Source organism: Homarus americanus, unplaced genomic scaffold (genome assembly GCF_018991925.1).
Source record: "Homarus americanus isolate GMGI-L3 unplaced genomic scaffold, GMGI_Hamer_2.0 scaffold3806, whole genome shotgun sequence".
In the NCBI taxonomy this organism is placed as follows: domain Eukaryota; kingdom Metazoa; phylum Arthropoda; class Malacostraca; order Decapoda; family Nephropidae; genus Homarus; species Homarus americanus.
In genome coordinates, this window is record NW_024713295.1 from 167,839 (window position 1) to 191,822 (window position 23,984).

The 23,984-nt window shown below is 43.4% G+C and overlaps 1 protein-coding gene across 3 annotated transcripts in view; it reads right to left on the reverse strand.

The window, feature by feature from the left end:
• Positions 1-23,984, reverse strand: part of LOC121871751 (ras-related protein Rab-3) — a 100,984-nt gene that overhangs the window by 22,272 nt on the left and 54,728 nt on the right. For all 3 annotated transcript variants that reach the window (XM_042374200.1, XM_042374183.1, XM_042374192.1), the window contains exon 2: positions 21,275-21,499. In XM_042374200.1, coding sequence (XP_042230134.1) covers positions 21,275-21,499 — 225 coding nt within the window. The remainder of the gene's footprint in view (positions 1-21,274; positions 21,500-23,984) is intronic.

Below are 23,984 nucleotides of genomic sequence, written 5' to 3' on the forward strand. Positions count from 1 at the left end.
AGGGAGGAGAGGGTGTTCTTATGGGAGGTGAGGTGTTCTTAAGGGAGAGGGTGTTCTTAAGGGAGATGCGGGTGTTCTTATGGGAGGAGAGGGTGTTCTTAAGGGAGATGCGGGTGTTCTTATGGGAGGAGAGGGTGTTCTTAAGGGAGATGCGGGTGTTCTTATGGGAGGAGAGGGTGTTCTTAAGGGAGATGCGGGTGTTCTTATGGGAGGAGAGGGTGTTCTTATGGGAGGAGAGGGTGTTCTTAAGGGAGATGATTGAAAATATAGAAACACTCAGATCACACACACACACACACACACACACACACACACACACACACACACACACACACACACACACACACACAATAACTTGTAATACAATAACTTGTAATAAACCAGTGTATTCACTCCCAGTAAACACTACTTCTTGCACTGTCACTATGTTGAAATGAACTGTAGTTTGAGCTTTTCCCCATCTAGTTATTATATATCTTATTTATATCACTTATGTTACTTGTATATTATTTGTAATTCGTAACCCATTCCCCAAATATGTAGCTGTATATTTTCAGCCTTCTGGCTGCCAAGCTCTTTCAATAAACCGTTAATTATTATTATTATTATTACACAGAGAGAGAGAGAGAGAGAGTAAACGTTTCACCACCACAAGTCTCTCACCACTGTCTCCCAGCACAACACACTGAGAGGAAAAGCCCCGGCCAGTCAGTAATTAATGTCACCTCATAACAACAAGGAAACGGCACAATTAAGACATGCTAACCTAACCTAACCTAACCAATCGAGAACCTAACCTAACCTAACCAATCGAGAACCTAACCTAACTTAACCAATCGAGAACTTAACCTAACTTAACCAATCGAGAACCTAACCTAACCTAACCTAACCTAACCTAACCTAATCCAATGCCCATAGTTGTTATAAGCTATGGAGAGGAGAAGAGAAGGAGGAGGGTAGAAGAGGAAGAGAAGAGGATGAGGTACAATAAGGAGTCGGGAGAAAGAGAAGAGAAGAAAGAAGAGGAAGAGGGAGAAGAGGAAGGGAGAGGAGGCGAATCATCAGGTAATACAGACGAATAAATACTCTTACTTAATGTCTATATAACCAACTACTAACATATACATACGGATATATGAACAAAACAAGAGTTAGTTATATACCTGAGAGATCTCCAACACCTGTAGCTCATTAGAGGTTTTATGTATACTTACCTGAAGGTTAATATGCGTCCCGGGGAGGTGAAGGGGGTGAAGAGGGGTGAGGAGAGAGAAGGGATGGGGAGGAAAGTCAAGAGAGAGAAGGGGAGGTGAGGTTGGGTGAGGAGAGAGAAGGGATGGGGAGGAAAGTCAAGAGAGAGAAGGGGAGGTGAGGTTGGGTGAGGAGAGAGAAGGGATGGGGAGGAAAGGGTAGTGACAAAGGGTGAGAGGAAAGCAAGGGAAGGGGAGATGAAGAAAGTAAAGAGAAGTGAAGGGAATAAGGTAAGGGGAGGGGAGTGGGGAAGGGTGAAGGGAAGGGGGTCGTGCTGTTTACCATTGGTCGCAGACAAACACAATGTTGCAGTATTAGTGGTGTGGCAGGCTATCTCGTACACACACACACACCACACACACACACACACACACACACACACACACACACACACACACACACACACACACACACACACACACACACACACACACACACACACACACACACACACACACACACACACACACACACACACACACACACACACACACACACACACACACACACACCAATTTCCCAGCCTCAGTATGAGAGAGAATTGGAATTAAATGATCCATTACAGATACATCTGGGTCATTTATATATTCAGTCATGAGTAAAGGGACCGAGGTGGACATATTCGGCGTCCAGGTTTCATTGGTTATTTCCGGTAATCTCAGAGTATTGGCCTACAGAGCTAGTGTCCTGCCGTAGGGGGGGCGTGGAGAGAGAGAGTACAGCTACCCGCACTTACCAGCAGATGGAACGAACTTCTCTGTTATCTATAATGGCAAATGTGCCCCGGCTGTACCTTAGAACACTGGTGCAGCGCGTGTGGTGCAGCACCGAGAGGTGAGGATGTTGTTATCTACAGCCACACTAGTTAACCCTGTGTGTGTGTTATATCAGCGGCCTAACGATGGAAAAATTAAAGTTTTTTTAACTGTAAAGATACGAGTAACTTCCGCACTACCCTACCGCTACTGCTCTATGTTGTATGTTGAAGATGTACCGCCACCCTGGCCCGAGTGAGGCACCCCAGGGTGGCTACAAGCACCGTGATATATTGCCTAAAGGAAAAATAAAGAAACCATATAAGTTGTTCGACTGAGGAAAGATGTAATGAAGTAAAACTTAACTGTAATGAAAATAAAAAGAGCTATGTGACGAGGGAAGATTAATACCATAATCCAGTTCCTTTACAGACAATCTCTTCAAGAGGAGTTAAATATTGATCTCAGGTGGTGTGGTGTGAGTGTTGGTCAGGACACACCCTCTCCTGGTGTAGTGTGAGTGTTGGTCAGGACACACCCTCCCCTGGTGTAGTGTGAGTGTTGGTCAGGACACACCCTCTCCTGGTGTAGTGTGAGTGTTGGTCAGGACACACCCTCCCCTGGTGTAGTGTGAGTGTTGGTCAGGACACACCCTCTCCTGGTGTAGTGTGAGTGTTGGTCAGGACACACCCTCTCCTGGTGTAGTGTGAGTGTTGGTCAGGACACACCCTCTCCTGGTGTAGTGTGAGTGTTGGTCAGGACACACCCTCTCCTGGTGTAGTGTGAGTGTTGGTCAGGACACACCCTCTCCTGGTGTAGTGTGAGTGTTGGTCAGGACACACCCTCTCCTGGTGTAGTGTGAGTGTTGGTCAGGACAGGACACACCTCTCCTGGTGTAGTGTGAGTGTTGGTCAGGACACACCCTCTCCTGGTGTAGTGTGAGTGTTGGTCAGGACACACCCTCTCCTGGTGTAGTGTGAGTGTTGGTCAGGACACACCCTCTCCTGGTGTAGTGTGAGTGTTGGTCAGGACACACCCTCCCCTGGTGTAGTGTGAGTGTTGGTCAGGACACACCCTCCCCTGGTGTAGTGTGAGTGTTGGTCAGGACACACCCTCCCCTGGTGTAGTGTGAGTGTTGGTCAGGACACACCCTCTCCTGGTGTAGTGTGAATGTTGGTCAGGACACACCCTCTCCTGGTGTAGTGTGAATGTTGGTCAGGACACACCCTCTCCTGGTGTAGTGTGAGTGTTGGTCAGGACACACCCTCTCCTGGTGTAGTGTGAATGTATAGCAGGACACATTCTTCTCTTGCCCAATACACAGAATAAAAAAACACACAAGACGCGAGTAAAGAATGACCCTCGACATAGCTGGAGCCTTTGATGCTGTCTGGCACAAAGGTCCGCTTCCCAAGATGAAAAGTTCTGGTATTGAAGAAAAACTGTTAATTCTCCTCATGAGTGACCTCCAGCAGAGAGGTCCTTAGAGGTCCATGTGCTGTGATGAAACGGTGGTGAATCATACTTTATGACTGTTTTCTTTGGGGGTAATTTGGGATTAATTATTTCATCAACCCCAGACGTAATGGCGGACGGTCAGTTGTCATCAGGGAGAACGAGATTAACATTTTAGGTCGGGCAGAGGAAGTAATCAACACAGCCTCTAGTAAAATAAAAATAAAATAAAAAGTCCAATTTACAACAGAGAAAATGAATGTCACTAGATCCAGAATGAAAATCCATCTGAATGGGAAGAAAATCCTTCACATCCACAGGTTAATTCCTCGAGTAGGACTAATTAATGATTCTTTGGGGTCATTTTAGAGTAAACGCTAAACACGAAACAACTCATAAAAATTCTGGCACAAAAGTTTTTACAGGTTGAAGGATTTTACGAGGCAGTCTTCATCTACTCACAGCGGACTACCCTTCAACTTTACAGGTCTGGGTTAGATCCGCTCGGCCAGAAAAATGCCAGCTCGGCCGCGTCTGGCTCAGTTCAGAGGAATCCCAATATTCTTGACAGATTTCCAGCAAGAACGAAGCGCCTTATCTCTCCAGCCTCTAAATCTTCAGCAGACACAACGGCTACAAGTTTACTGCAGCGGAAATACGTTTGCAGCACTCGTAATATTTATCAAAGTACAACACTGCAATGTACCCCACTTAAGACCTCTTAAGCAACCAGTGTGTGTGTCTAGTTTACTCTACCAGGTCAACAAAGCCAAGGATAACATCACAAAGATCCTTATATAAACAGACTGTTACGATACGTGTTTGATTCCTGTGTGTAACGTAATTTATGTATCCGTAGCATGTGTGTGTGTGTGTGTGAGAGAGAGAGAGAGAGAGAGTATTTCTCTTCATCTTCTCTCTCTCTCTCTCTCTCTCTCTCTCTCTCTCTCTCTCACACACTCTCTCCCTCTTCCTCATGTTCTCTCATGTACTAATTAACTCACACCAAAATTTGCGTCCCACTTGTGGTAAAAATGACTCACACAGAGGAGTAAAAACAAAATCATAAATGAAGTGAAAGTTTTTTTTTATTCTTTTATATATATATATTTTTTTATTTTTTTGTATTTTTCAGAAGACAAAAATGGTTGCGGTGTGAATATTGAGGTGATAAGCAAATGTTATTTTTTGTTTTTACGGTTTTTTTTGTGTGTGTGTGTGTGTGTGTGTGTGTGTGTGTGTGTGTGTGTGTGTGTGTGTGTGTGTGTGTGTGTGTGTGTGTACCTATTTCTTGTAAGCACACTACTTCAATTTAAGGTTAGTGTGTCAGTAACTCCTTCTCAAGTACACTTAACCTGTGGAGGAGAGTTAAGTGTGTGTTAAGTGCATTGTGACCAGAGTTTACTGCAGCAAGTTGTCTTTTGTCTTACATCGTCTTAACTATTATACTTGTAAGGAAAGTTTGTCTATTTCTTCACTTACTTTTCACTTTTAATTTAATACTTTTCTTCTAACCTTAAATTTAAGTAATATGCTTAAAAGAAATAGGTACACACACACACACACACACACACACACACACACACACACACACACACACACACACACACACACACCATGCTCAAAACTCTTTGAAATTGCTGCGTATTTAAACTTTGTGGGAAAAGATGAAATTGGTCTATGATCTGGCAGAATACACTCATATGGGGGCCAGATAAACGCTGATTGGTTCTTATTTTCCCTGATATCCCATTAAGCCCTGCCCCGCCGCTGAAACTTAAGTCAAACTAACTTACTTTTACCCAACTCTATCTAAACTCTCGTAACAGTAGGAGAGAAGGCCGAGGGTGGCAGCCTTCATGAGAGTGGTTATTTCTTTTAAGAGGTCAGACATCCGTGTGACAGACATGTAAAATACCACAATTTTTCTTCCTAGTCTTTCTTCTCATTTTTCTCTCCTTCTCTCTCTTTTTCTCTCTCTTTCTGTGTTCTTGTTTTACTCCCTCATTCTTTTCCTCTTCCCCTTCTCCTCTATTTATTCCTCCTCCTCCTCCTCTGTGTCATTAAACATTCTCGACTCTCAGCAATGCAGATACATCGATCACCTGTTTCAGCAGAACGGACGGCAATCAGCTGTGACAAGTAGACGTGGCGCAATCAGCTGTGACAAGTAGACATGACGCAATCAGCTGTGACAAGTAGACATGAACCAATCAGCTGTGACAAGTAGACGTGGCGCAATCAGCTGTGACAAGTAGACATGACGCAATCAGCTGTGACAAGTAGACGTGGCGCAATCAGCTGTAACAAGTAGACGTGGCGCAATCAGCTGTAACAAGTAGACGTGGCGCAATCAGCTGTGAAAAAATACACCCAGCACACTCCGCTGTAAAAGACGATACCCTCAGCTGTTGCGCCAGGGGATACGACGATCAAATTACCATATAAATTGATCATATCTGGGAAGACTCTAACCCGATATATCTCTTTGACAGCCCCAGACTATAGTGATTATTTCATTATTTCAACCCCTCTACACATCAAAGGTTGAGTGAGGGTGGTTTAATGTATATGTCATTCCGTTCCTGACTATGCTATCGCCAGTTCGACTCCCGTGCCGACTAAACCAAGTTAAACATCGCAAGTACGAGATATTTTATTTATTGCTGTCTGATCTACACACACACACACACACACACACACACACACACACACACACACACACACACACAGAGAGAGAGCTTCATAACATCCTTCCTCCCACTTATCTCTCAACATCTTCCACACATCATTTACCCTCAACATCCTCGCCTCACCACCCAACTCAAGCTGCAACATCTCCCCCACTCCCTTTTCTCCAACCAATCCCACTCCCCACATATTCACCCCCCTCTCACCACCACCACCACCACATACTCCCTACTCCTCCACATATTCACCCCTCCCTCTCACCACCACCACCACCCCTATCACCTCCTCACCACCATAATGCTCCCTCATTCTTAGTCCCGAGTTTTAATATGTAAATCCACGACGGCTGATGTATAAGGGATCCTGTGTGGGAGGCTGCCATGGTCTCTCTCTCTCTCTCTCTCTCTCTCTCTCTCTTTTTGTAATATTGTTATATTTTTCGCTCTGGTTTTCTTTTCTTTTTTCCTCACATTTTCTTTCAGTCTCTTTTTTTTTCTTAATTACTCTCGCATTCTCTCCCTTTAGTGCGGTGGTTGAGTGGATACAGCGCTCGCCTTATGTTCCAGGGGTTGGTGTTTCGACTCCCGGGCGCTCTCAGTTCACCCAGTTTGTCTCTCCCTAAAAGTCTCTCTCTCTCTCTCTCTCTCTCTCTCTCATTTTTCATCTTCATATTTGAGCTTTCACTGACTTTACCCTTTCCACTCACTCCCTCCAATCTCCAAACTCCTCCTCCCACCAAACTTTCACCTCCATTCCCTCCAAAGAAGAGACTCTCTCGTATAATTGAGTAAATTCGTTCTGTAAGTTTTTAATTTTATCATGAGAGAGATGGGGAGGAGGGAGGGGGAGGGGGAGGGGCGGGGAGCAGGAGAAGGAAGAAGAGTAAGTGGGAATATGAGATAGAGGAAGGAGGGGGGGAGGGGATAAAGGGGAATAGGAGAAAGAGGGAAGAGGGGGAGGAAGGGTTACGAAGGTATATATGGAAGGAGGAAAGAAGGAATGAGAGGCAGGAATAAGTGGCAATATGAGAAAGATAGATAGATACAAAAGGAAAACAATTTACATCTTTAAAGCTTCATATATAACAGTAGTGTCTGATGCTGTGTCATGTAATTTTAAGAGACTCTTATTTCTAGTATAAAGAAAACACCAAAATATAACTTTTTTACGTTTTCAATTTAATGTCGTTCACAGAAAACTGACAACATACGATTATCGATGCACTTGATAATTATCGTATAGTGTCAACAACGTCACCAATATAAACACATTAGTTTCTAAAGACCAGATTAACAATAAACACCGCCATTATCGTACATCACATAATCAAACACTGTTATCGAGATACTTGGTAATTATCGTACAGTATCAAGCGATAAACTAAAGTATTATTATACCCCCAGAGATGCAACAGACTTGGCAATTATCATACATCAGCCAGTGTTCCAATAACCATTACAGGATGTGTCAGATTATATCGTGGACAAGATATAACAGCGGGGCGAGTGGACAGTCAACCAATACTCACTCGAATGACCCAACCGAGTATACAACTTTCTATATACGACATACACCAGTGCATACATACGGTAAATTCATAAAAAAAATATACATAAATGTACACGAATATTCAAACATATACACATACATACGTAGATACATACAAAGAAACATACATACATATATACGCATATATAACGAACACACATTGATGAAAACAAAGAGGAAAATAGAGGAAAATGAGGAAAATGTTCACTGTTTTTTTTTAGATATTTTCTTATTTATATCAATACAATAAACAATAATGGAGGGAATAAGATAATTTAGATAATATTAAGGAAGGAAGGAAGGAAGGAAGGAAGGAAGATAGGAAGGAAGGAAGGAAGGAAGGAAGGAAGGAAGGAAGGAAAGGAAGGAAGGAAGGAAGGAAGGAAGGAAGGAAGGAAGGAAGGAAGGAAGGAAGGAAGGAAGGAAAAAAAAGAAAAGAAAGATAGTCGAGAAATTCTCCACTTGCTCCTCTTCTTAGCCAAGTGGATCAAGTTAACGCCTCTGGATAATTCGATCAACCACACCACATATGTTTCTTCTGGTAGTCCATGTTTTCCTCCACCCACCTCCACCTTCTCTATCCACCCTCATGAATTCCCTCCCACCCTCTTCCTTCATCAATATAGACTCCTCCCACCCCACCCCCCCCCCTTCCACTCTCTTCCTTCACCTTCTCTATCTGTCTGTGTTAACTTCCCTCCCACCTTTCTGCAACACACATCCACACACATCCACTTTACACCCACTCTCACACCCACACATCCATTTTACACCCACTCTCACACCTACACATCCACTTTACACCCACTCTCACACCCACACAGTCCTTCGGTCACCATCAAGTAGAACACGATCTAGTTAATCTCTTCCCTTTGTCGATACTCTGTCTGTATCAGGAAGGGACGAGCGACCAGACCTCCCTGATGCAATATTCCTTCCTGGCCGTTTATCCGAGAGAAGAACTCAAGTCTTCACCTTTATAATAACCTTCATGTCATTTCATCACGCCTAACACCAACACTCAGAATAGATAAAGTAAGGCAACAAGACTCGACAGCTTAATTAAACAAAAGTGTCAATTTCCTCACCCACCAAAGAAACAGTCAACCATGGGAGGTAAAGAACCAGTTACCATCTATCATTATTACTTGAAATACGATGAGTTGAGAAGCAGTTAACCAGTCATTAATATTATTTGATGTAAAGTTATTAGCAAGACAGGAATATCAGATTAGGTTAGGTTGGGTTAGGTTGGGTTGGGTTACATTTGGTTAAGTTGCAGTAGAAGAGGTACCAACACACTCTCAGTTATTGATACATAGATACATACATCGATACATGGATCCATAAAATACAAACAAACAAACAAACATACATACACACACACATACACACAAACATACATACATACAGACATACATATTCAAATAGAGGCAACAAAGACCGCCCTATTCTCCTCCCCTGGTCTACGAGGGAAGTGAGAGTTAGTTAAATGTGGCGCGCCAAAACCGTAGACTTTTTCACCCCCGCCGCGCCGTCCACTATACCTTGCCTCACGGTCTTCCATACGTGGCTTATATTCAATACAGATCTGTGAAGACCAAACTGTTCTATTAGGTTAGGTTGGGTTAGGTTGGGTTGGGTTACGTTTGGTTAAGTTGCAGTAGACGAGGTTCCAACACACTCTCAGTTATTGATACATAGATACATACATCGATACATGGATACATAAAATACAAACAAACATACATACATACAGAAACACACACATACATACATACATACAGACATACATATTCAAAGAGAGACAACAAAGACCGCCCTATTCTCCTTCCCTGGTCTACGAGGGAAGTGAGAGTTAGTTAAATGTGGCGCGCCAAAACCGTAGACTTTTTCACCCCCGCCGCGCCGTCCACTATACCTTGCCTCACGGTCTTCCATACGTGGCTTATATTCAATACAGATCTGTGAAGACCAAACTGTTCTATTAGGTTAGGTTGGGTTAGGTTGGGTTGGGTTACGTTTGGTTAAGTTGCAGTAGACGAGGTTCCAACACACTCTCAGTTATTGATACATAGATACATACATCGATACATGGATACATAAAATACAAACAAACAAACAAACATACACACACACACACACACATACATACAGACATACATATTCAAAGAGAGACAACAAAGACCGCCCTATTCTCCTCCCCTGGTCTACGAGGGAAGTGAGAGTAAGTGAAATGCGGCGCGCCAAAACCGTAGACTTTTCACCCCCGCCGCGCCGTCCACTATACCCTGCCTCACGGTCTTTCATACGTGGCTTATATTCAATACAGATCTATGAAGACCAAACTGTTCTTATTCACGGAGATAATTCACGTGGGGAGGAAGGTTATAGCTATTTTACATTCGTGTTATGATTTTTTTTTTCATTTTAGTTATCGCTTAGTTTATGATGTGATGTTACCATTTTCTATGATGTGTTATTTTTTATGGTCGGTTAGAGATTTTTTTTTCTATCATGGTTTAAAGGTTTTTGTTAAGAATGATAATTTTTTACACACACACACACACACACACACACACAACTACTACATGGAATACAATATAAATGCAAAGATTGTTAATAGATGATAGGTCAGGTTAGGTTAAGTATGAACATATACAAGGAATAAGGGAGATAGATGTGTGTGTGTGTGTGTGTGTGTGTGTGTGTGTGTGTGTGTGTGTGTGTGTGTGTAGAGCCGGGCAGAAGATACTACTGAGTACAGATTTAAAGACGATGATTCTACAAAGGCGAGATGGTGACTGTGTTGGTCCCGAGAGAGAGAGAGAGAGAGAGAGAGATAACCCCCCATAAGTAAAGCACAGTAAACATCAAGCTCAAGGTAATGTTTACACAGGTCCACCCCTCGGTCACGTAAACATTCCGAACATAGCAACATTACAACAGCAGTAGAGATTATTAAAACACACCTGTCAGTGCCTTAGTTATTGTGTTGTCAGGTGTGTAAAATGAATACTTGTGACTGGTGTTTAAAAGACCCTCAGTCGACGAAGTACCAGGGAGAGAGAGAGAGAGAGAGAGAGAGAGAGAGAGAGAGAGAGAGAGATATTTGCGTAAGATAATTTGGTCACGAATTCAATTTTTCTTATCTAATATAAATATCATCGAGCGAATGATGTGTTAATAAATTCTATTTCCAAATCCTGATTATTAAATATATATATATATATATATATATATATATATATAAATATGATTTGCCTTATTTTTCACATCTGGTAATATTCTCTAAGACCATGATTTCAATTATTATTTTCCAGTTCGTGAAGTTTAAAGTCAATACAGAATTTTTCTAATTAAATTTGTAGGCAAAAACAACCTAAAAGTATTTATAAACAAACAGACAAATTCATGTTACTTTAAATTGGTATTTTCTGCAGCCGAGATTAATAGTCATAAAAGTGAAAGATATCGGCTATACCTTCACTATATCGGCTATATCTTCACTATATCGGCTATATCTTCACTATATCGGCTATACCTTCACTATATCGGCTATATCTTCACTATATCGGCTATATCTTCACTATATCGGCTATATCTTCACTATATCGGCTATATCTTCACTATATCGGCTATATCTTCACTATATCGGCCATATCTTCACTATTTCCACAGGGATAATAAATAAAAAAAACCAATTCCATTCTCTCCACCTAGGTGCTAGAAGCAAGATCATGCTTATTCAGGGGCCGCGTGTGGTGGGCGGGACGTGCATTATGCTGTGTACGGGGCCCCTTGTATTGGCTTCTCCGTGGTAAAGCCTAATTGGTCGCTCTCAACGGGGCTAGTTTGTCAGTGAATAATATTACACGGTGTTTAATAATGCATGAGACGGTGTAACAGAGGTTTACTACTACGGTGCAGGGGATGACACGATGCTAATAAAAATGTAAAATTATACATTAAATTTTTACGAGAGGTGTTCTTCATGATACTAATATTACATGATAATTATAATGGTCAGGCGAGTTGATGAGATATTATATAGGATAAGGCTACTCTTACACACCTGTACCTGATAACCTGCCGGTGTACTTGATACTTTCTGACCCCCGCTCCGCCCCGCCCCGCACCGCCCCGCCCCGCCCTACAAGAAGGTACTAGGGGGAGAGGGGTAGGGGGGCGGGGGGTTGACTATACTGCAGCACACTAAACAAATTCTCAAAGTCGCTTTCAGATAATTCTCGTACCTAATAACGATAAAGTACTAGAGGTAGAGTCTCAAAGTAATCTTATCGCCATGTTTGGTTGTCATCTGTATGTGGTAGGTGTAGTGAGGTAATTAGAAGCTTTGCCACGTTAGGTTAGGGTGATTAATTTTTAGGTTAGCGTTAGGGTGATCAATCTTCAGGTGATTTTATTTAACGTAAGACTCTCTATGACTGCAGCCCCCGAGCACTGGACCCACGCTAACACACATTCCGCTCTGGGTGGCTGAGGAAACTTTTTCTGATAATATTTTCCTCCAACTACAAGAAGAGGAATTCAGCATTTTAATCCCAATTTTGCACGGCTATAATTAAGCGGCAAGTTATGATACTGGTGAGAGGAGGAGGGAGGAGGAGGGAGGGAGGTGAGGGGAGGGAGGGAGGGAGGAGGGAGGCGAGGCGAGGGAGAGGCGAGGAGAGGCGAGAGGAGGAGGCGAGGCAGGAGGCGAGGAGGAGGGAGGAGGCGAGGCGAGGGAGAGGGAGAGGAGAGGGAGAGGAGGGAGAGGAGAGGAGAGGAGGAGGAGGAGGGCGCGCCTTTACTTTCATACTCCTTCAAGAGTTTTTAGGCTAATAAGGACGACTTTTATATTTTTTAAATAAAGTAATAAGTCAGTAAATAAACTCAAATATATGATTCAGTAAAGTCTGTGCCAATAATCTCACACACACACACACACACACACACACACACACACACACACACACACACACACACACACACACGTATAATGAGAAAAACATCTCGGGCGAAAACTGATGACCCTGTTGGCGAATTTCAACTCTGTTATAATAAGTATCAAGGTGGAAAATCCCGTGGTGTGACTGGAGGCTCCTGCCGGGATGATGACGATCAGCTGACTCACGTAAACAAGATCACACACACGTTTATACATGTTGTCGTGTCGTGTATATTGCAGGAGGCGTGAGTTACAGTCTGGCCTAAATTTCGTCTCTAATTTTTCTCCTCATTTTGTGTATATCCGAGCTCTCTCTCTGCCTGCATATACTACCTCTCTCTCGGCACCTATCTACGACAACCAGCAAATAACACTTTCAAGGCAACGTCCAAAACATCAAAACTCAGATTGCACTAATGAGAAACCTTTCCTCTACCTAAAGTAAGAATTCCTACATTCTCTATCCTTATGGGTGTAAACAAATCTCCAATAGCCTCTACGAAACCCAAGCGAAAAAAAAAAAAAGACAAATGAATAACGTACGGATTTGATCGAATACTTTCTCTAATCCCTTATAAACACCAAGCCTATAGCAAAAGTTTTCTGACCTTATAAACGTAAACAAATCTCTCCACGAACTCCTGAGAAGACCAGATGAATAACGCAGAAACTTGATCGAATACTTTCCCTGTCTGCTATACAGAGTTGGATTCTTTGGCGTGGTTGATCCTCTTGCTGCTATCACGCCAAATGTCACATCGATTATTCCGCATCTGTTGGCCGCCTCACCGCCACCTGCCCACGAATGGGATCCCTCTGTGTTGGGTACATGATTGAAGTGAGAGGGAGAGAATGGGATGAGGTGAGGGAAAGAAAGGGAAAAGAGGGAGAGAACTGCATGAGGAAGAGAAGGAGAGAGAGAGAGAGAGGCGGGGGATGAGAGGAATGAAGAGGAAAGGGAGATAAATATAAGAAAGGGAGGGATGAGGAGAGACACAATTATACCCCATCTCTCAAGTACACACACACACACACATACAAGGTCATTTCACACGTTCACTATTAATTGATTTCCGACCACACACACACACACACACACACACACACACACACACAGACACACACACACACACACACACACACACACATACACACACACACACACACACACACACAAATCAGCGCGACAGATGGATTAGTTTGAACTGCTAATAATTACGACAATTCTCGATTCAAATTGAGTTTTACTGAAAGAAAAAAAAATCGTTTGAGTTGCCAATATATCTGATTATGACCTAATTGGCGTTTGCTTATTCGTTTGTCAGTTTTTTGTTTGTTTGCTTGTCTGCTCGCTTGTTTTTCTGTATGTTTGTGTTTTATTTGTTTCATGTTTGTTTACCACAGGTGTTATGTGAGGGTGAGGGGTAAATATCTTTATTTGTGGAACAATATTTTGTCTACGTGACTGTGGTGACTGTGTAGTGACTGTGTAGCGACGGTAGTGACTGTGCAGTGACTGTGGTGACTGTGTAGTGACTATGTAGCGACTGTAGTGACTGTGTAGTGACTGTGTAGCGACGGTAGTGACTGTGTAGTGACTGTGGTGACTGTATAGTGATTATGTAGCGACTGTAGTGACTGTGTAGTGACTGTGTAGCGACGGTAGTAACTGTGGTGACTGTGTAGTGACTATGTAGCGACTGTAGTGACTGTGTAGTGACTGTGGTGACTGTAGTAACTGTGTAGTGACTGTGGTGACTATGTAGTGACTGTAGTGACTGTGTAGTGACAATAACTGGAGAGAGAGCAGAGAGAGAGAGAGAGAGAGAGGGCAGAAGGCCACCTGATGAGCTAGGGGTACAGCAGGTGTAGACAGGTCATAGGTGCTCAAGGTAGAAGACAGTAAACAAAGAGTTGGTTTACCTGTATGAGGCAAGACTCCCTATGGTATACATGGCTTAGTCTGTGTTAACAAAGCCTCACCTTACCTTCATTATTAACGAGAGACTGAGTTTCTTTGTGTGTGTGTGTGTGTGTGTGAAAGATATAAAGAGAGAGATATAACTTCCACGAAACTCTCTCTCTCTCTCTCTCTCTCTCTCTCTCTCTCTCTCTGGCATTTTTCTCTCTCTCTCTATCTGGGATATCTCAACCATCTCTGGGTCGTGTCTCTGGCTCCCATCTCATAGGAGGAAGAGGGGGAGAAGGAGGAAAAGGAGGATGAGGAGGAGGAAGAGGAGGAGGAAGAGGAAGAGGAGGAGGAGGCGGAGGAGGAGGAGACACTCTCTATTGTTCTCTTCTCAATCTAGTTCTCCACAATAGCTGACCTATATGTTCTCTCTCTCTCTCTCTCTCTCTCTCTCTCTCTCTCTCTCTCTCTCTCTCTCTCTAATAATTGTTACCTCTTTCTATACTAAACTTTAATATTTTTAATTCAGTGATTCTGGTCCTCTTGACAAAAGGAAAATCCCATTCCATTAAACCTATGAAAGAAATGAATTTTGTTCTAGTCTGTGAAGTTATTATGTTATATTATTCTATCAATGAAAGAAAATTATTACTTTTTTTTCATAAGTTAAATTATGTCACATTTTTATCATTCTATCATCCAGTATCATCCATCCTCTTCCTTTTTTTTATTTTTCATCCATCAAATTCCTGTGTGACATTCTATCACCCTTCAATTCATTATATCATTCACTATCATCCTTTCTATCGTATATTTATTTATTAAGTATCATTTTATCATTCATATCATCTTCCCCTTTCCCTTCCTGTTCCCCTTCCCCATCCTGTTCCCCTTCCCCATCCTGTTCCTCTTCTCCATCCTGTTCCTCTTCTCCATCCTGTTCCCCTTCCCCATCCTGTTCCTCTTCTCCATCCTGTTCCTCTTCTCCATCCTATTCCCCTTTCCCTTCCTGTTCCCCTTCCCCATCCTGTTCCCCTTCCCCATCCTGTTCCTCTTCTCCATCCTGTTCCTCTTCCCCATCCTGTTCCCCTTCCCCATCCTGTTCTCTTCTCCATCCTGTTCCCTTCCCCATCCTGTTCTCTTCTCCATCCTGTTCCCCTTCCCCATCCAGTTCCCCTTCCCCATCCTGTTTGTTCCCCTTCCCCATCCTGTTTCCCCTTCCCATCCTGTTCCCCTTCCCATCCTGTTCCCCTTCCCCATCCTGTTTCCCTTCCCCATCCTGTTCCTCTTCATCCTGTTCCCTTCCCCATCCAGTTCCTCTTCCCCATCCTGTTCCCCTTCCCATCCTGTTCCCCTTTCCCTTCCTGTTCCCCTTCCCCATCCTGTTCCCCTTCCCCATCCTGTTCCTCTTCCCCATCCTGTTCCTCTTCTCCATCCTGTTCCTCTTCCCCATCCTGTTCCTCTTCTCCATCCTGTTCCCCTTCCCCATCCTGTTCCTCTTCCTCTTTCTGTCTTCACTGTAATGGTTCCTCTCCGGTTAAAGGAATAATCTTCATCAAAAGACATCCTCCTCCTCCTCCTGGAATTTCTTTCATCTCTGCATCTCCATCCCGGCGGTGTCTCGCTTCTCCCTTCCCAGAAGACTCCCGAGAGAAAGAGAGATAGATTCTTCTACCATAGTCTGTATGATTCTAGTTCTCCACACACCCGAACTGATTCTCCAAGTCCCTCATCAAGTTGGTTCACTCAGCAGTAGGTCCACCATAGCGTCATATATGGTGGTTCTCCTGAGGCTGAGGTAAAACACTCCGTCAGAAGATAACTCTACGTCCTCTGACACTACATACACGAGGTTGATCTTTGAAGTAAAAAAAAAAATGACTTCAGTGTCTCCTATCAATGCATATAGCCGCCGAGGTGGTCTTTCAAGTCAGGTTGTCCCACTATGTCAGATTAAGACTCCCATCCTCCTCCTCCTCCTCCTCCTCCTCCCTCCTCCCTTCTCTTACTCCTCCCTACTAATCCCCACCCCACACAAGCCTCCTCCTGCAAAGTCGTTCATTCCGTTTTCATTGTGGGTCTGTGAGGAAGATTAACTCCCTTACCATAAAACATCGTCACTGGGAAGAAGAGGAAGGCTAGGTGGAGGAGGGACGACAATTTCTTGGTGTTGCTTCCTTAAAAAAAAAAATGTCTTTGAGAAATAGAAGGAACTTGGAGGAGCATTCATCTGGTAATTTCTTTTCCATGTAAACATCACCGATAACGCGAAATAAAAACCGAACCTTTTCAATTTGTGTCTTCAGTAACTATCAAAACTGTAACCTATTCGTGGTAGGATAGTTGTTGTTGTTGTTGTCCTTCTTCCTCACAGTAGTGGCCTAGGATTCTTCTTCTTCTTCTTCTTCTTCTTCTTCTTCTTCTTCTTCCTCACAGTAGTGGCCTAGGATACTGCCCCTTCTTCTTCTTCTTCTTCTTCCTCACAGTACTGGTCTAGGATACTGCCCCTCCTCCCCCTCCCCTAACTATGTGACTGAAGACTGGCACCAACACCCGTCTCATCATGCTAAGAGGTCGATGGATCCACCAAGTCCTCATTGCCGTCCTTCACCACCACCCTGGCTGGATTCCCTCGTCGATTAGTCCGATTTAGTCGATCTCCTCTCCTTAGCCGATTTTTTTTCCCGATTTATTTCCAATTTGTTGAAACGTGGTTATGTATCAACCTCTAAATGACCCACGTAGTTATGTATCAGCCTCTCAATGACCCACGTAGTTATGTATCAGCCTCTCAATGACCCACGTAGTTATATATCATCCACCTACTATTTTTTTTCCCTCCTGCATTATTTTTATTTATTTTTTCTACTTTATCACATAATACTTTTTTCCCTTCTATTTTTCTCATATTTTATGCCATTTATTATTTTTTCTATCATATTATTCACTAATAATTTACACAACATTTTATATATAATTTTTCAATCGTATCTTTTTCCCTATTTTATTTTTTACACGTATTTTTTATTTAGTTTTTGCTATTTTTTCCCTTTATATTTAACCCCCCCCCCCCACAACACTTGCTAAATATATTATCAACGTCATTTTTCCCCTAAAAATATAAAAATTTTCCCCGCTGTCTATTTCTCTCGTCAACATATACTTTTAATTAATAACGAACTTCCCAAACATATCAATAATATATAATTTCCTGATATATATTTCCCAATTATCAACCAGCAGCTTTTCGGCAACAGTTCATTTAGTTGCGTCTTTTATCCCAAAGTTCCAATAATGAGCTGGCAAGCAAAAATGGGTCCGCCAAATTGCGCTTCCAATTCCGTAATGTCAACAGAATACCGTACTGGGTGCAATGGGTAGATAGGTGGTAACGAGGCCAAACACACCATGTGAAACTGGTGAACTATGGAGATGTTATTGTTTAAAGTGATGCTGTTGTAGTTATTATTGTTATTATTGTTGTTGTTAGTGTTGTTGTTGTTATTGTTGTTGTTGTTATTGTTTTGCTTGATTGTCAGAGAACATCATAAGAGTACAACAAGCGCCCCACACTGTCTTCCCCGTAAGTAAGCAGACATTTACTTATAGGTGGGCAGACGAGCAGACAGGCATGCAGGCAAAGAGAGAGACAGGGAGGCGGACAGAGAGGCAGAGAGACAGGGAAGCATACAGAGAGGCAGAGAGACAGGGAAGGAGACAGAGGCAGGGAGGCATACAGAGATACAGGCAGGCATACAGAGAGACAAGGAGACAGGGAGGGATGCAGAGAGGCAGGGAGGCAGACAGAGAGAGAGGGAGGCAGACAGAGAGGCAGGCATACAGAGAGAGAGAGAGACAGGGAGGCATACAGAGAGACAGGGAAGCAGAGTTGAGACAAATCCTTCTTGATCAGACAAAACCAACTAGTAGTGTCAGGGGGACTCTTCAGCTGATTTCCCCAGAGGACTCATCAACAGTGACACAGTTTGTCATAATACTGCACTGGCCTGAAGAATTCTCTCTCTCTCTCTCTCTCTCTCTCTCTCTCTCTCTCTCTCTCTCTCTCTCTCTCTCTCTCTCTCTCTCCTACACTCGCTCATACACCTTTCACTACCTCCCACACACGTCACACTCACCTACACTCTCGTCACACACTCCCACACACACACACACGACACACACATTAGTAAGGCCCTGCACCTTCTGTAATCTGTGTTAAGTATGTTAGTCCATACTTAGGTTAAGTCCTGTGTATGACCAGCGTAAGGGAATACAGTATACACATGACACACCAGTAGTACACTATACAATTTTCTTATGTCTTGTAGTGAATATTGTGACAGTCGTAAACTAACAACAACAACAATAATAATAATAATAATAATAATAATAATAATAATAATAATAATAATAATAATAATAATAATAATAATAATAATAATAATAATAATAATAATAATAATAATAATCTGCTACAGGTGTGACCATCCCAGCTTCTCTCCCTGCAGCGTCTCCTCCAGGTACGGGTTAAGAGGACCCCAAACCGAGTTACTTTTTTTTTACTCTCAGGAGGAGTCTGGTAAGCCTACTACTGCGTCTTATATTGTTAACACTGCTTCAATGCGTCACACATACCAAGTTGCTCTTCTTCAGGTGCAATTTAACCTTTAATTGTTTCGCTGCTTAGTTCATGCAAAGTTTTCTCCACTACGCATACACCTTCAACTGTTTTAATCAAAGGTTCGTCTAACACAACAGCACCTTTAACTGCTTCGTTCAGTCAAATATTTCTCAGGTAACACTTCACACCTTCCTCCGCTTCACTTCTTCTTTCACACGACTTTTCTCCGCCATTTCCGGAAAATCATTGGTGGCTGAAGAAGTCTTGTCAAGAGGCCCATTGTAGTGTTGCAAGTCCGAGTCGAGTGAATAATTTGCTGGGAGAATGATTCATTTGTGAGGGTCGATAAGGTGATGAGTCGAGCTAACTATTGCCAAACATTGAATAATAATAACTACCGTAGCGTCGTCCAGTCTGACTCCACACAAAATAGGACTGCAAATGCTGTACTTTGAATAATTATGAAGTGAAATTGAGAAATTTGTTTATGGTTGTATACATCTGGGAGACGTCGCTTATCTGACTGATTGAAACTGGTGTGTGTGTGTGTGTGTGTGTGTGTGTGTGTGTGTGTGTGTGTGTGTGTGGATCGTAGTTCCACCTACTGTACACACTGGAGCAACATGTGTGAGGCCTCAAGTGAGCGTGGTCTGGGGTAATTAATGTGAGTGCAACACCTGTACAAGGTATGCGGGGAGGGAGGGGGTAGGGGAGGGGAAGGAGAAGAGGAGGTGGGGCTGGTGAGAGAGAGGATGGAAGGGGAGAGAAAGGGCGAGGAAAGGAGAGGGAATGGAAGGGATGGATAGTGGTGGTAAGACGAGAGGAGAGGAGGGAGGAAGTGGGCGAGATTAGTGGAAGGGAAAGGAGGTAAGCGGAAGGAGAGGGAAGGAAAAGAAGAGGAAGAATGGGGAGGAAGGGAAAGGTGTGTGTGTGTGTGTGTGTGTGTGTGTGTGTGTGTGTTGGTATCTGCATATGTATGTGTTTGGTATGTATGGCAACGTGGCAACAGAGCGTTTAGACCTGAGTAGGGCTGATCTGACAAGGCGCCGTCGGATGCTGGTATCAATTGTCCCCCCTTTATCGCTCCCACCACTACCATCACCACCATCACTATCACCACCACTACCATTATTGATACTAATACCACACTCGCTACTACCACCTCACCACCACCACCCACCATAATCATCACCATCACAACTCAAGGAGCCGGGAAGGCGAAGCTCGTTTCTTCTGCTACACTAACCCAGTACTGTACTTGCCAAGGTCACACGAGGTCAAATAAAGTTTCTCAGGACACACACACACAGTCATGGGAGGTCACAAGGTCACTCAAAGTCAGAAAATGTCATCACAGGTCAAAAAAATATAACACAAATTCATAAAAGGTCATACATAAGGGTCAAAAGATCATTCCATATCAGTTGTTATAAGAGTAAATATGAGTTGGTATGCCAGAGGTATTTTATTTAACTGTCTCATATTTTTCTTGATACAGTAATTTAGTTTTTCAGTTACAACGACAATTAAAGCTTCAATATATATATATATATATATATATATATATATATATATATATATATATATATATATATATATATATATATATATATATATATATATATATATATATATATATATACAAGGGCGACTCAAAGCTAACGTCCCAGGACCAATACAGTGGCCCAGGTCTCACTCTCCTGGACTATTTCTTTGTATGTGGGCCGCGGGGGGAGGGGGGAGGGGCACCAAGAGACGTGGACGGTATGGACCTGCTGGAAGGAGCCGTCAGGGAGGTGTTCCATGCTGTGTTTACCTCCACACGTTATGTTGTAACACACTTATATAACTAATCTCTGGTGTGTACTGTGTTTGCTACCCATTAATGAGTGTTTACATTAGGGGCAGTGTGGACAGATTTCACTACAAGGTTTCGGTACACAAGGAGGAAGTGTGGCCAGCACTGCATTCAACCACCTTCATTTTTCAAGCGATCCTTAGAACAACTGGCGAGCGTTGTGTCCACTCGGCAGTTGCACTCTCAGATGGAAATGCCTCACCTTGTCAACAGGTAACCAAACTCTCCTACTCACCCAGATCTGAAGCTTGACTCTCTTGTCGTTCCTGAAGACGGTTTTCACCTTGAAGTCGATCCCTACAGTGCTGACGAACGCCGAGGTGAAGGAGTCGTCAGCGTAGCGGAAGAGGAAGGAGGTCTTGCCCACCGACGAGTTGCCGATGATGAGCAATTTGAACATGTAGTCGAAGTTTTGATCGGCGGCATCTTTCTGCCAGCGGTTATCTTGTGATACTGCCATCTGGTGGAGAGAAGAAGAACTATACCATGTTGTCATATTGCCTAAAGGGGAAAGAAGAAACACCTTTTTCTACAGGGAGTCACACCAACTCAGTTAGGGAGCAAGGTTTACAAAATGGTGCCTGGTACAAATACTCTGGGAAAAACGTAGACAATTAAGATTACTCAACAAAACATGACGTCATCTAGTTAGTTACATGTTGACGATAAAATAACACACGGAGAACCTGAATAAATAAGCACCAGGTATACAAAAAGTCGGCGCCTAGTGTAGAGTTGGCGCTAGAAGTAACTACATGCTGCTGCCATCTAGGGGCAAAAATGACACTATATCAGCGCCATCTGTACAACACTAACTTAACCTAGTTATAAATCAGTCAGAGGAGAGAATCAAGACAAGGTATGGTGAGTAAAGACAAATTACGTCAATAAGGACAAGATAACATCAATAAGGACAAGATAACATCAATAAGGACAAAATAACATCAATGACGACACGATAAGGAAATAACAACCATATAAGTGAAATCGGGACAAGGTAGGACAGTAATTTGATTAACACGAGAGTAACACAGCCAGGGAAGTCTTAATGGTGGTATCAGAGGCAAGGGACATGTTGGTGGTGCTGGTGGTGGTGGGGGTGGTAATGATCGCGTTGGTGGTGCCCCGGTGGTGATGGGGATGGTAATGATGGTAGTAATGACGACGATGGTGTTGTTGGTAGTGATAAAGATGATAATAGGTAGTGGTGGTGGCAATTGTCTCTCTCTCTCTCTCTCTCTCTCTCTCTCTCTCTCTAGTGGTGGTGGAGGAGGTGGCCGCAACAGCTGGCCAGGTTGGGTCATAATTTGAACAAAGCGTATTTATATTTTTTAAGGTAGCTGTGAGGAAGAGGGGGGGGGGAAGAGGGGGAGGAGGGGGAAAGAGGAGAACGTAAAAGGAAGAGATGGCAGGAGGATAGCGGGAGAGAGAAAGGAGGAGGAGGAGGACAAGGAAGAGGAGGGAGGAAAAAGGAAAAGGAGGAGAGAATAGAAGGAAGATGTGGTGAGAGAGGGGTGGTAAGAAGGAAATGAAAGGAGTGAGAAAGAGGAGAGACTAGAGAGAGTGAGATGAAATGGAAGAGGAGAGGAAGGAAGGAGGAAAGAGGAACTGGAAGAGGAGAAAAAATGAGTTGGTGTTTGTGTGGGGAGGAGGGGAAGGCGAAAGGATAAGTGGAGAGCAAAAGAGGAATAGAAAGAGAGAGGAAGAAGAAGGGTAAGAAGAGGATGAGGGGATAAGAAAAGGAAACAGGAAAGGGGTAAAAGAAGAGGAAAGTAAAAGAGGGAAGTGAGAAAGAGGAGGTAACAAAGGGAAAGAAGAAGAGGGGGGGTTGGAAGAGGAACGAGGATGAGGAGTAAGAGGGGAAGAGAGGAAGAGTGGCAAGAGAAGGAGAGAGGAAGAAGGGAGATAGTGAAGACAAGAGTAATCGAACACAGTGGAAGATGATGTCACTCTCACAGACAGACAGACAGACAGACAGACACAGACATACATACAGACAGACAGACAGACACAGACAGAAAGATAGACAGATCTAGTGTTTTTTTCTCAATTTTCTTCCTTTGACACTTTCTTCATTTTCTTTATTGACTGACAAACGCGGTGACCTTGGCCTGTCTCCTCTACACAGCTGGTGACCTTGACCTGTCTCCTCTACACAGCTGGTGACCTTGACCTGTCTCCTCTACACAGCTGGTGACCTTGACCTGTCTCCTCTACACAGCTGGTGACCTTGACCTGTCTCCTCTACACATCTGGTGACCTTGACCTGTCTCCTCTACACAGCTGGTGACCTTGACCTGTCTCCTCTACACATCTGGTGACCTTGACCTGTCTCCTCTACACAGCTGGTGACCTTGACCTGTCTCCTCTACACAGCTGGCACAGGAGACCCCGAGCAGCTGTTTAAAATTGTTCTTTTTGTTTCAAACTTTTGTCATGTATCCAGACAACAGCTGCCGGGAGGGAGGAGGAAGTCACTCAGAGAGGTCACGAGGTAAGATGGAGAGAGGAGGTCAGAGGGAGAGAGGAGGCCGCGAGGTTAGAGGGACAGAGGAGGTCACGAGGTAAGAGGGACAGAGGAGGTCACGTAGTCACTAGAGGGGTAAGAGGTCACAGAATACCACCACCTACATAACGTGGTGTGTGATAAGGCACGTGGTGTGTTATGTGCACGTGGTGTGTTATGTGCACGTGGTGTGTTATGTGCACGTGGTGAAGGGCGCCACGCCGTCTCTACCAGCACTAACTTACGGTATATTTACTTTTTGGTGAGAGAAATTTCAGGTAATAGACACGGAAAAAAAATGCTACAAAAATGTTTCAGAATATATTTCCCGCACTCTGTATTTTTGCGGAGAGTGCGGGGAGAGAGGAGGGAGAGGGTGGGGTGAAGGAAGGAGGAATGGAGAGTGGGGGAGGCCGAGGCAGGAGAAAAGGCAACAAAG